Source organism: Phyllostomus discolor, chromosome 3, assembly GCF_004126475.2.
Source record: "Phyllostomus discolor isolate MPI-MPIP mPhyDis1 chromosome 3, mPhyDis1.pri.v3, whole genome shotgun sequence".
In the NCBI taxonomy this organism is placed as follows: Eukaryota; Metazoa; Chordata; class Mammalia; order Chiroptera; family Phyllostomidae; genus Phyllostomus; species Phyllostomus discolor.
This window is the reverse complement of record NC_040905.2, coordinates 211,607,489-211,620,310: the sequence shown is the minus strand read 5'-3', so window position 1 is coordinate 211,620,310 and position 12,822 is coordinate 211,607,489. Positions and strand designations below refer to the sequence as shown.

General features: G+C 68.2%; 1 protein-coding gene across 4 annotated transcripts in view; it reads left to right on the top strand.

Annotated features, from left to right (window-relative positions):
- Positions 1-9,783, top strand: part of MED27 (mediator complex subunit 27) — a 154,949-nt gene extending 145,166 nt beyond the window's left edge. Inside the window, exons 7-9 of one of the 4 annotated variants that reach the window (XM_036022391.1) lie at positions 7,058-7,135; positions 9,068-9,213; positions 9,251-9,280. In XM_036022391.1, coding sequence (XP_035878284.1) covers positions 7,058-7,135; positions 9,068-9,202 — 213 coding nt within the window. In that variant the 3' untranslated portion in view covers positions 9,203-9,213; positions 9,251-9,280. Of the gene's footprint in view, positions 1-7,057; positions 7,136-9,067 lie in introns of all 4 variants that reach the window. The other 3 variants (XM_028518431.2, XM_036022392.1, XM_036022394.1) reach the window with 3 other exon arrangements.
- Positions 9,784-12,822: the final 3,039 nt, after the last annotated feature.

The window sequence follows — 12,822 nt, the reverse complement described above, 5'->3', positions numbered from 1 at the left end:
GGACCCGTGCTCCTCCTCCTCCTCGCCCACAGGATGGCTGGCCTGCCCCCTGGGCTCCTGGGATGCTTGGGGGCCTCGCTCCGGGGCCGAAGCCCAGGTTTCCCTCCCTCCGGCGGTCACTGTGTGTCGTGTGTTTTCCTGCCCACAGGCAGCAGCAGTGGCTGCCGCAGAGAGACCTGCTGGGAAGGAGGGAAGCCTCCCCACCCCCCACCGGGCCCTCCCCGTCCCGGACAAACCTGGGGTGGGGGTGGGGGGCGGGGGGGACTGGCCCGCAGAGCCGAGCCCCACTGCCTAGCCAGGCCTGTTCATTCTGGGGGCCGTGTCGGGAGCTCAGCAGCACGCACCTGCCCAGCTCTCCTCGGGCTGCACCGCTGCCTGGGCTAAAGACGGCTCTGCCGCCCCTCCCGCCGCGGGAGGCTGCAGGGCCTGCCCTTTGTCTGCTCCCGGGGCTCAGCCGCAAGCCCTCTCTCCTCCTCATTAGACCCCTTCCGCGGGAGGGAGCGGGGAGGGCGGAGGGCTGGGCACGGCGCACCGCGGTCCCTGGCTGCCAACAGGCTGCCGTGGCTCACCGCGGTGTCCTGGGGGCTCTGCGCGCTCCGTCCTGGGGCGAAGGAGCTTTTTATAGCCCGTGAGGCTCCAGCAGAGCCGATTCAGAGAATGGAGCTTGGGAAGGGCGGGGTGCATCTGAAAGGGCAGACTGACAAAGAGCCGGGAAGGGTTTCAAGTGTGTTCTTGTTTCCCTGACATTTAAACTCTGCGGGGCAGTCACTGTTGTGATCTTTAACCTCCTCGTTCAAAACAGTGTGCGCTTCCCTCCAGTAACTTAGGAAGCGCGAGAGGCAATGCGCAGCCGCACCCGGTGTTGAATCTTGGCGGCCTGTGTGCCGCCCGGGGGACGGGGGGATGGGAGAGACCGTGTCAGGGACTGGCATGGGCTTCGCAGCCTCGTCCCTTGGGGGCAAAGCACAGAGTCGTAGCCCAGGGTGCCCCACTCAGTCCACGGTCATTGTTCTGGGGGCAGCGGGGGCAGTGCAGCCCTCGGGGCTGTGCCGGCGGCAGACTCCCTGTGCTCCAGCGGTGGGCGATGCTGCGGCAGGCTGCCGCTGCCTCTGTTCGTGCAGCCTCTTGCTCACCCCCACTCCTTGCTCGCACTCCGGTGCAGATACCGGCCTCTGTGCCCAGGGCTGTGTGCCGAGTGGCCACCGGTGCTTGTCAGCACGCAGACGGCATCATCCCCGGGAGCGTCGGTTCTTGAAATTTTGGATTCATCGAGCACCTAGCACACACACGATCTGCCGAGATTGCCTGTGACGAAGCTAACTTGTAGCTCAGTCCACGTCCTGGGACCAGGAGCCGTCCCGGTGTGCGGCAGCTGCCGGCGGACAGGCTCGGCCCTCCGGGAAGGCTGGGTGGCGTGCGTGCACCTGCTCAGCGCCGCGCCTCACCAGAGGCTCAGCGAGGAGTCGCTGCGTGGTTCTGAGTCACGGGCTCTGCGACACCTAGAGTTCCTTCCCCCAAGCTCAGTGACATGTCCGTCCACAAACCCTTCTCCTCGGGCGGTGGAGGTGCCCGCCGGCAGGCAGGTGCTGCGGGCTGCATTTCTGCCCTCCCCTTGCTCAGAGACTGCGTGGGCCAGTGTGGTGGCCTCGTGTCCTTCCCTGTGGGTCCTGGGGCTGCCCAGCCCAGGGGACAGCGTCCACCGGCACGAGGGCACGTGGGCAGTTCCACGTGTGGAAGAAAAGTTCCCGGGGTTAAGCTGGGGTTAGCTTGTCCCTTTTACAGGACAGGAAGACTCGGTGCCGCGGCTGGCTGGGCTGGGGGTGGTGCTCACCAGGCACAGGTGCACCCTCAGCGCCTGCTGTCGGGCCCCGCGGCCAGTCCACTGGTCCGGCCTCGTCCTCTGGGGGTGGCCGGGATGCAGTGGCGAACTCAGGACTGAGCCCCTGTCTCCTGATGGCTCAGGGTCCCCTCCTTCCCACCCGCTGCCTTCTGTGCCCATGGACCCAGGCCAGAGAGCCTCCTCTTCATTGTAGTAGAAGCAGATGTGGGAGGGAAGCCGGAATCCAGGTCTCTACTGGGTTTCGCTCTTCAATAGCAGCTTCTAAACACGCGGGTCCTTAACTGTTCCTCCTTCTGTATCTTGTGGGACATGCTTTTAACAGTAAGAGGCCCCAGCTCTCCTGGCCTAGTGGGGGAGGCCGTGGGCCGCGTGGGCTGCGTGGGCCGCGTGCTCGGGCCATCAGGGCATTCGCTGCATTGGGGGGAGCCTGGCGTAACTGCTGGACCCGTGTCACCGGGCACCGCGTGGTCACAGTCCTGCCCCCTGGTGGTGGGAAGCGGGCGGTGACCCGCAGTGGCTTGTTCGCCTGGGGTTCCTTGCGCTCCTGACACCCGAATCACGCTGGGGGCTTCTCAACAAACAGCGCAGGCCCTGGCCCCCAGCCTAGACTACCTCCTAGAAGCTGCGGGCCGGCGCCCCAGCCCGTCCCGCTGCACCGCGAGCTCCCCGCTCCGGCCCAGAGCCTGTACTCGGCTGCACGGCGCCTGCCACCTTAGCGGGCACAGGAGCCCCAGGACCGTCCCTGGGCCGCCGGGAGCCGGGGGAGGAGGAGGAACCGGGCGTGGGGTTAGCAGGACAAGGTGGGTCTGCCGGCGGCGGTGGAAACGCCACCCTCCTCGAAGTGGGGCACCTGCAGCCCAGCCCGGGGCGGGGGGGCGGGGGAGCAGGCGCCCCCCACACCGAGCCGGGGGCCCTCCTGCCCTCCACTCCAGAGCCCCGGGCCTCTCCGACCTCTCCTCTTTCTGAGCCCAGTTTTCTTTCCTCCCTCATGCCCCCCACCCCCTTTGCGGGTCCCCGTCTCCTCCCTCCTGTCCTTGGGCTCCCGTCCGCTTTGATCTCCCCACACTCGTCTCCCAGACCCCGGCTCTGGTGGGGCGAGCGCTCTGGCAGCAGCAGGGCCCTCCCGCCGCAGCCCCGCAGCCGCCGCAGCCGGGCGGGCCGGCTTTTATCTCCCCGCGGAGTCTCATTAGCTTCACAATACAGGGGTGACCCGCCCGCCTGGCACACAGTCAGTTTAAATTAGTTAATAGCCGTTTCTTATTGTTGCCCCAGGCCTGTTTTCTTCCCGTGTTTAGGATGCTGAACAGAAAAACAACTTTGTTGTTGAAAAGTGTAAAACAAAAGTACATTGAAGGTGGGATGCTTTAATAAAAAGCAGGATCATCGAAGGTGAATTTCACCACCGTTCGGCAACCCCGTCTTGCCTGGTGCTGTGGGGCTGGGTGCAGGGAGCCCGACAGTCAGCAGGGGGGTAGGGATCGGGAAGGCAGGGAGAGAGAACACGGCAAGTGAGTCAGCCTTGTTTCCTTCTGTTGGAATATTGCTGTAATTGGTGATGGGGAAATGCAGGGAAGTTCGGCCGTCACCACTGGGCAGTGGGGGAGTGCTTTGCGCTGGACTGTTTGAAAGGAGCTCGCCACTGGCCGGTGACAGAAAGACTGACCAGGTGCCGTGCCCAGGGGGCCCCTCGCCAGACAGCGTGGGTGTGACTCCCACTGGGTCTGGTGGGGACCCCATGCGATGCTCTCAGGTCCTTCTGCTCTGGGGCAGCGGCCACGGTGACAGCTCTCCCGGCCGCGCCAACAGGGACTCTGGCGCTCCGAAGACGGGGTGGTGGGCAGGCGACGTCCGGGCGCCTGGGGCGCGTGCCGTTGTCAGCACACCGGCAGAGCTGGCCGGGGTGTCCGCTGGGAGGGAGGCCCTAGGCCCGGGGCAGCACAGACGCCATGGTCCTCGCCCGCCGTGGGTCTGCTCTTCCCCTCCGGTGCGGCGGGAATAAGGAGAGCGTCCCCTTGTCACCGTCACTGTCACCGTCACCGTCACCGTGGGGGTTAGCTCGAGGGTACCCTGCAGCAGGAGCTCGTGTCAGACTGGGGCTGTGAGTCAGCAGACACTCCTGGGGTCTGGAAATGTCCTGTCCGGGAGAAGCCCCGCCCCAGACCTGCTCAGTCAGCATCTGCCTGGTAGCGGGGCCTGGGGACACACGTGCTCGTTAGCGTGTGCCTCCTCCCGCGCTGCAGCGTCCCGAGAACAGCTGCAGGGGCTGCCTGCGTGGCCTCTGGGCCCAGCCCCGAGACCCCGGTCCTGGGTCTGCGACAGGGCCCCGCACCCAGTGAGGCCGGCACCGCTGGCCCGCAAACCGCATGCCTGGCAGCGCCGTTCCCACGCCACAGCGTGAACTCCTCGTCCTGGCCACTGTCTCGGCTCCTCCTGCGGAAGGGAGCGGAGGGGGACAGATCGGTGTGCAGAAAGGAGCGCGGTGGTGACAGATGCACTTCTCAGTCTGAGCCTTGCAGACAGCCAGCTCACTGCCTGCTCACGCCGCGCGCCACCCGAGTTGTCCGAGGGCTGGGCTCCTGTCCGTCACCCAGGGACCGGGCCTAGCGGAGGCTCCGCCCCGTGAGTCCACCCTGAGCGCGGCTCCTGACCTGGCGGGGAGCAAGGACGTGGGGACCCCACAGTCGCCCCGCTCTGCTGCAGGTGAAGGACACCTGCCCTTCCCCCTCCTGATGGAGAGCCAGCGCGTGGACCGAGCCTGACTGGGGAGTCCCGGCGTGCCAGGGCCCAGGAGAGCCGGGCGGTGAGCCCTGGGGACTCCGCGCACAGGTAGAAAGTCCGGAATTCTCCCCTCCTATCTCCCGTCCCCACCCGCGGAGGCCTCGCCTCGTTCTCCGCCCCACACACCGCCCCGGGCGGGGTCTCTGGCCTGTCGGGGCTCACGGGCAGCTCAGGGAAACTGGCTGCAAACAGCCACAGAGCGTGACACACAAGTGACACACAAGGAGGCTGCGGCTGAGACAGATACGCCGCCCGCTGCGGCACTTCGAGAGAAACTAGGACCGGGTCGGATGGGGTTTCCCAGGCTTCGGGGCAGGTCGCTCGTGTTGCAGACTGGCAGAAGCAAAGCAAAGAGGCTGCACGGCCACACAGCATCCCAGCCCTGGAGGAGGCCTCCAGGCGGCCCATCGGACCCGGGCGATAGGCCCTGGGCCGGGAGCTCAGGCGGCTGAGACGGACGGATCCGGGCTCATCCCAGGGGGCTCCCGGGGCTGGGGGTGGGCGCCCACGGCTGGGGAAGGAGGGCGCCTGGGGGCGGGGCCCTGCGAGGGGCCCTGTAGGGCAGAGACGAAGCTTCGTCCATGACGGCCAGTGCGGCTATGAGGAGCGTCTCACCAGCTGACCGAGGGCCCTTCGCCGGGGTCTGCGGCAGGCTCCGGGCGGGCTGCTGCCTGGCCCATATGACCGACCGGGCGCCCCCGGGCCACCCAGGCCACCGTCGCTTTGCTGTGTCGGAGCAGTCGGTCCCACCCGCCACCCCCCACCCGCCACCTGTCGTGTCACCAAGCTATCGCTGCTGCTGTTCTAAAAACAGCACCGCCCGTTTTAGAAAGCTGTCTGTCAGAAACGCTTACAATGAAGAGAGCCTTTGCCCTTGAAGGAGTGAGGACGCTCGTCCCGGAGGTCACTTGGGCAAGGGCTCCTCAGCAGGGCCGGAGGCACGGCCCGCTCGCTGCACCGGCACGAAAGCCGGCGCAGGCGCCCCTGGGGGCGGCCGCGGTGAGCGGGCGTTCTCGGGTTTGCCTCTCGGTTCAGCAGACGCGCACCGAGCACCTGCTCCTGCGTCCCGGGCGCTGTTCTGGGCCTCGGAGACGGCGTGATCCCTGCCCCACGTGGGGTCCACCGGCCCCCACGCAGGCCACGCGTGTCCTGTGGGGGCAGAGGGCAAGGTCAAGGTCCTGGGAGAGCGGAAGAGACGGGGAGGCAGGCTGGGGGCTGAGGTCTTGCGACCATTGTATCTGGGGGCACCGAGGCTTAGCGAGAGCTTGTCAGCGCGTCCCCTGAGCTGCGGAGCCTGCGTCCTCGCCCTGCGGGGGAGGGGCCGGGGGCGGGGCCTCTCTGGCTTCACTTGTGGGCCGCCGCTGGGCTCGTTTCTACACGCGCATGGGGCCCGGAGCGGGCCTTCTGGCTGCTCCCCACCTGGCCTGCGCCCTGCCCTGAGGCCCTGAGGCCCTGAGCCCGGTGCACAGTGCTCGGTGGGGCGGGGCCGACCATAGACACAGCTCGCACCACCGTTTGTGCTCGTGCAGAGCCTCATTGCGGTGCAGCCACCGCGTCGGTGACGGGAAGAACCCCCGGAGGGACGGCCGAAGTAGCCGCGTGTATGAACACGGCCGTCAGCTCAGACTCCACCTGCAAATTTGCCAACGGGCGGCAGGCCGTGGCGGTCCCCGGTGTCGTCCCATTTCAGAGCTGCCCCCCATTTCCCGGAGCACCCTGAGGGCTGGGAGGGAGGCTGCGCATTCGGTCAGGGTCCGAGGACAGGGCCAGGGCTGGGGCCCAGCAGGTGCCCTCTGGCCACGGGGTTGCCTCGGTAGACTTCAGGCCGCGGGGCCCTGGGGCCCTGCTGGTGGGGCCTCGGCCTGGGCTTGTGGGACGGGTGTGGCCCTCGGGGGGGTGCCGAAAACAGACCCCACTTTCCGAGGGCTGGTCAGAAGCAAAGTGCCCCAGAAAGGCAGCCGTGGCGGCGAGACCCGGGGAGAGCCATGAGACAGCACCCTGTTCCTGGCCGTGCAGCGGATGCGGCCGCGAGGGTGGGGCAGAGGGGGGATGAGGGGAAGCGGGGAGACCGGCTCCGCTGCCGGGAGACGGTCCGTGTGCCAGCACGGCAGGAGTCACCGCCTCACGCGGTGACTGCTCACGGACCCCTCCTGGCGCCCCCCACCGCTCCGACCCCCCAGCCATGCCCCTCCTCTGCCAGGTTGCTGGGTGTTCCACACTCTGCAACCCCTTCTTCCTGCCCGCCGGCCGCACCCCTCCCCTCCCTCCCGCCCCGAGTCTGCAAACTGGTGTTCGTACCCAGATCCTATTTTAGATGTCCTTTCCTCAGGGGACGTTCACAGGCAGGTCTGTCTGTCATACGAAAGGGCTGCGTTTGCCTCGTTCTCTCGGAGCTGACGGGGACAGCCCCTGACCCCCGTCCTTGTCCTCGGCCCGCAGGTGACGGACCACGCCACCACCGCCCTGCTGCACTACCAGCTGCCCCAGATGCCGGACGTCGTGGTCAGGTCCTTCATGGTGAGTGGCTGTGCGAGCGAAGGCCCCTCTGCCCCGTGACTCCCCCCGGGTGAGGCTCCCAGGTGGGCGTCTCCTTCGCGCCGCGGGGCCTCCCAGTGCGTGGCAGGCCGGTGTCCAAACGCTGGGACGGGGTGTGGGCGGGGCCGTTCCTGCGGAACGCGGGTGTGCTCCTGTCCTTGACGGGCAGTCGGCGGTTTCAGAAGTGACCCTCCAGCACGGGTTCCCGCGTGGGCACGGTCGGGAGACAGTCCCCGGCTCGTGGTGGGTGCCAGGCCCTGTGCTGCCGCCGAGCGGGTGGCAGCCGCTGAGACAGATCTGGGGCTTCCCCCAGACGTGTCACCCTCGGGTCAAAAGGGTTGGGGCTCAGGGCAGGGACGACCCCCAGACAGCCTCCCACGGGTGCTGGAGGCAGCTGCTGCCGGCTCTCGCTGCACCTGCGGCGTGTCCTGAGCTGGTCCTTCAACCCCTGTGGCTCGGGGTCGGGCCTGGATACTCACACCGCGGCAACCAGCAAACGCTGATTTGGGGCTGCTCCACACCCCCCGCGCCCCAAAGCCCGCCCATCGGCACGCCGCTGCCCGGATCAACCACACGACCGCCAGCTGGCCTCAGCAGGGCCAGCAGCTGGCGCCGCACGCCCCGCCAGCCCCGCCAGCTGCACGCACACCACGCCGGCAGCGCGCCACACTCTCCCACCAGTAGGCCCGTCCTTCACCGCGGCGAGAGCCGCCTTTTCAACGCCTGCCGGGCAGGCCGGCCGCGGCGGGCGCCCCTTGTGCCTGTCATCTAGCGTGTTGCCTCGACAGCCAGGCCCCTGAGCTGCAGGCCGCCTCCTGGGGCACACGAGCCTGGCTCCCCAGGGCCGGGGAGCTGCACGAGCAAACCCAGCTGCTCGGCACAGCCGTGCACAGGGCGGGTCACGCACGCGCCTGGAGGTCACTTCCGCCGACCGTCTGCAGCGGGCCCCCCGCCGCCGGGGACACGCAGAGGCTTGCTGCTCACCCGCCCCGTGCGTCCAGGGGCCCGCTCTCCCTCTGGTGACTGGCCGGGGGTGCGGGGAGCATTTGAGTTCCCCCAGCACCGAAGAAGAACAGTTCGGCCGAGCCAGCCGTTGACCTCCCCGCATTCGTTGCCGAGCCCCCGGTGCCGCGCCTCCGGAGCGGGTCAGCGGGGACAGGGACAGGCCGCCCTGTGGGGGCCGCAGTGATGAGGAGCGAGGACCCGTATCCGTCAACCTGGCCGACCTCCCCAAGGAACGACGTTCCCCCACCGACGTGATGCGGGAGGACGCTGAATGACGAGATGCGAGAGCCCTGTCGCCGGGAGGCTGGCTCACCCGCGCTGCGGGGTCTGGGTGGCGGGGCTTCGCGTGATCCTGGCGGCGAGTCTCCTTGAGTCTGAGAATCGAGTTAGGGGCCTCATCCCTATGCATGACGCCGGGAGAACTCCGCACTCTGACCCGCTCCGGCGCGTCCGTGCCGCTTATTGTGTTACCCGGCGGCCCCAGGTTGTCCCTGCCCCCCCGCAGGCGCGTCGGGCCGCGCTGTGACAGCGAGTGACGACCTCCGAAATCCAGTTAGACGGGAGCCCGTCGACCTCGGGGGAGGATTCTGCCAGCGGCATCGATGCGCAGTCTCCCAGCGCGCGTGCCCGCGGCCACTCTGGGCGGGGGCGGGGGGCAGTGGGGGCAGGACAGGGTCGGTGCCGGCACCCAGAGGCACGCGTGCTCACGGGCGGCCAGAGCTCTGGGGCCACAGCCCAGGAGCACTTCCTGCCCCCGGGGGCAGGGGCGTCGGCTTTCAAGCCCCTCAGGACGGACAGCCAGCGCCCCCTGGGTTCTCTGTCCCCGAGGTCAGTGGGCGGGGTGGGCAGGGTGACGCCGGAAGCCCCCCGACCTCTCTCCTCCCCTCCCTCTCCTCACTCTCGTTTCAGACCTGGCTGCGGAGCTACATAAAGCTGTTCCAGGCCCCCTGCCAGCGCTGCGGGAAGTTCCTGCAGGACGGCCTGCCGCCCACCTGGAGGGACTTCCGGACCCTCGAGGCCTTCCACGACACCTGCCGGCAGTGACCGGGCCGCCCCGCCCCACCCCGGGCCTCGGGGTGGCAGACGCATCATTCACTGCCCGGTGTCACTGCAGGGCCCCCAGCCCCCAGCCCCTGTCGTAGAACAGCGTGTCGTCCGTGGGGCCGGCCGAGCCCCTGGAGGAACGGACTTGTCTCTGTGCCGATGAGACCCCTCGCAGGCGGGTGGAGGGCAAAGACAACCTCGTTAGAACGCAGCACGGGGCCCGGCCGGGGGCTCCGCGGGTTGGAGCGTCGTCGCAGTGCACCAAGGTCGTGGGTTCAAGCCCCGGTCAGGGCACACGCTGGAACCCACCAGTGAGTGTGTCGATGAGTGAACAACAGAGCGAGGTTCCTCTCTCTCTCTCCCCACCCCCCTTCCCCCCCTCTCTAAAATAAGCCACACAGCACGTCCTCCCGAGTACGTGAGCAGTGCCGTGACCTGGCCCCGGGGATCCGGGCTCCGAGCCACTCCCACGAGCCCGGAGGTGCAAGCGAGCCCTCGTGAGCATGCGCGTGGCCGGGCTGGCTGTCGGTCCTGCCCTGGGACTTGTTTTTGTGAGCAATAAACCTCCTCGCCCACCGCAGGGCCCTGTCTCCTGGTTCCTGAAGCACCTCCACGGTCCGGCGGGGAGCACGTGAGCAGCCCAGGCCTTCCGGAGCGGGGGGGGGGGGAGGGGGGAGCTCCGTGACGCCCGCCCCGTTCAGAGCGGTTCTCTCTGAGGGTGCGTTCCCCTCCTGCGCCCGCGCTCAGGACAGAGGGCGGCGCTGGCCAGTGCTCCCTGCCGGAGACCCTCGGCCGCTTGAGAGGCTTCCTGGGGAAAACGTACACAGGCGTTTCTTGTACCGAACTAGTCACACGCACACGCACACACATGCACACGCCCCGAAGGGAAAGGGGCTTCCCCGTGTCACCAGCTGGGACACACGTGAGCGGGCCTGACAGGTGTGAGCGGGCCTGACAGGTGTGCGCGGCGTGTTCGTGCTGAGTCTTGACCTGAGCGTTACTGTGAGCCGGTTCCAGTCCAGTCTGCCGAGCTCGTGCTCATGCTCGTGCCTCGGCCCCCGACACCTCAAGCCCTCCCAGTTCCTGAGAAGGAGGCGCACGTCTCCCGGAGCTGGCCCCGCCCCCGCCCCCGCCGCAAGTTACCTTCTCCTTGCAGTGGGCGTGCTGGGGGGCGCTGTCCTCGGGGGTGTCCGGCAGCACGGAGGTTCCCAGCTGGGCCTGGCGCACCAACACTCCCCGCCCACCACCACCAGGCTGAGGGGACCGGAGGGGACAGGGACAGAGGGGTGGCAGCAACAGCGCAGCACCCGGCGCGGTCCAGCAGCGCCAGCTTCTGGGGGCCCCGAGAAACACCGACTCCCGGGCCCCCCAGACTGGCGGAGCCCAGTGCCCGGGTGGGGTCCCAGGAACTAGCGAGGGCCATCTGGGGGGGAAGGCTGAGCCCCCAGAGCCTGGTGCGGCGGGAGTGCTGTGACCAGCAGCGTGGCACCACACGGGCGGGCTCCCAGAGGGCGGGGCTTCTGACTGGAGACCACGGTTCACCGTGTGGGAGGTGCCGTCGCTCGTGAGACTCAGTGCCTCCTCAGGGACCGCCGAGGACAGGAAGCGCGCTGCCGCTCATTCACGGTGGCCCCGTGTGGCATGAGTCCCTCGCACCAGCCTCCCACAGCTGAGCCTCCGAGGCCGGTGCCCAAAGGGGCACTCGGGAGCGAGACTGGCTTTGTGTTCAGCTCTGAGACGGCCTGGGCCTGACGTCGGCCACAGCAGAGACAGCAGGCAGGCCGGAGCCGCTCCCGGGGGGGGGGGGCGGGGGGCCTGCCGGGGGTCCCAGGATCATCCTTCGGGGCCTGACGGAAGGGAGCGTGGCCATCAGCAGCCATGCCCCCGCACGTTACTTAGACTGTCCCAGGGTGAGTGATCTCGAGACTGCGGGGCGTCCTGTGCAACCTGACCATTGCCCGGGCAGCTCAGCTCCCACTCCGTGCCAGGCATGTCCCGTGTGTCCGTCCAGGTGGGCTCGGGGTCCCCCGCTGTGGGCGTGAGGGCCCTGCGTCCGGGGTGCCCTCAGCCTGAGCTGTGCAGCCTGTGCCCCGTGCAGCCAGGAGACCGCTGGTCAGCAGGGCCGCGGGAGGAGCGGGCAAGTGGAATGAGGCGGACTCCGAAAGGTGGCCGGAGTTTTTTTCTGAGCTAAATCCGGAGTCAGCCTTGTGCTGTCGGGTGACGTTTTCACACTTCACGCCGCTGACGGGAAGCTCAGGCATGAGATGGCCTTTCGGCGCGAATGTGCGAAGTCTCCATCGCACCCGGGGTGTCAGTGTGGGCCTGGCGCGCTAAATCGAGAGCCTTTGAAGGTCACCCCCGAAGGGACGCCGGCTGCAGCCACCGGGGTTCTCACCGGGTCTGGAGCCCCCGCCAGCTGGAAGGGGAGGGGGGCATCTCCAGGCCACGCGCAGGTCCAGAGGGGAGGGCAGGGCAGGGCGACGCCCCACCTGCTCGTCTGCACACCCCCGGTGTCCGCATCCCCGCCAGCGGAGACCACCCGGCGAGCCTCCTCCGGGCCACGTGGGCAGGGGAGGCTGGGCCAGCGCCGCCCCACCTGCTCCCTCATGCGTGCCGCCGCTCGTCCCAGGCAGCACCAGGAGGGGTGCCTGGCAGGTGCATGCTTGAAGCGGCCACTGCCTGCCGCCAGCCCTGCAGCCCGTCTGCACGGAGCATAATTAGGCTTCACTTTCCAGGACAGGCAGGTTTCCTTCCCCAGCCTCTACCGTCCCTCCCCGCCTTGCTGCCACCGCAGCGCCTCAAATTAGTGGAAGGGAACCTCAGAAAACCGCTTTCAAGTTGGAGTTTAAATTGCATGCCGGCTGCTCCCTATCATGCGTGCTTGAGGAGGTACGCCCTGGAGTTCGCGGGCACGTCCCAGGTAAAGCACCGTCTTGGCAGCTGCACGGTGATGAGTCAGTCGCTCGAGAGCAGCTCCCGCCCGTCTCCGTGCTAATTGAGGCTGAAATCCCCGCCGGAGAGCGCGGCTGTCCTCCGGGACGGCGTGCGCCACGGCTCGGCGCTCACCGAACGGGCGGGCCCTGCCGGCAGCAGGCCTGTCTGCGCCGCGCTTCCCCGAGTGCGCGGAGACCGGACGCTGGCGTTCCCCTCGGGCTGGGGCGGGGCGGGGCGGGGTGGGGGCGGGGTAGCCTGGGACCCTGCGGGCTTCGTGCGGATTCTCGGCGACTGCGTCCGTCACTCGCTGTCAGCCCGTCCCTGGCTCTCATCTCGTCGCTCCTGCAGTCACGAAAGGAGGGCACAGGTCCTTCTCCTGGAAGGTGAGGTAGCGCGGGTGAGTGGAGGCGAGAAAGGGATACCCGTAACTGCCACCAGCAAGGGACAGTCACCAGAGCACGTGGGGGTCGGTCCCTCCGGACCTCCGTACGGACGCGTCTGTGTGTGTCCGTTCCCTGTGAGAAACAACGTCCTCCTGCACTCTGCTCTGAAACCTGCTCCTCTGCACCGAGCAGAGACTCACCCCGCACACAGCAGCCCCCAGGGACGCCGGAGGCGTATACAGACACTCCCCTGCGAGAGCCCCGGAGGGCACAGTTCTGGCTGGAGGACGGCTCTGCCCCCAG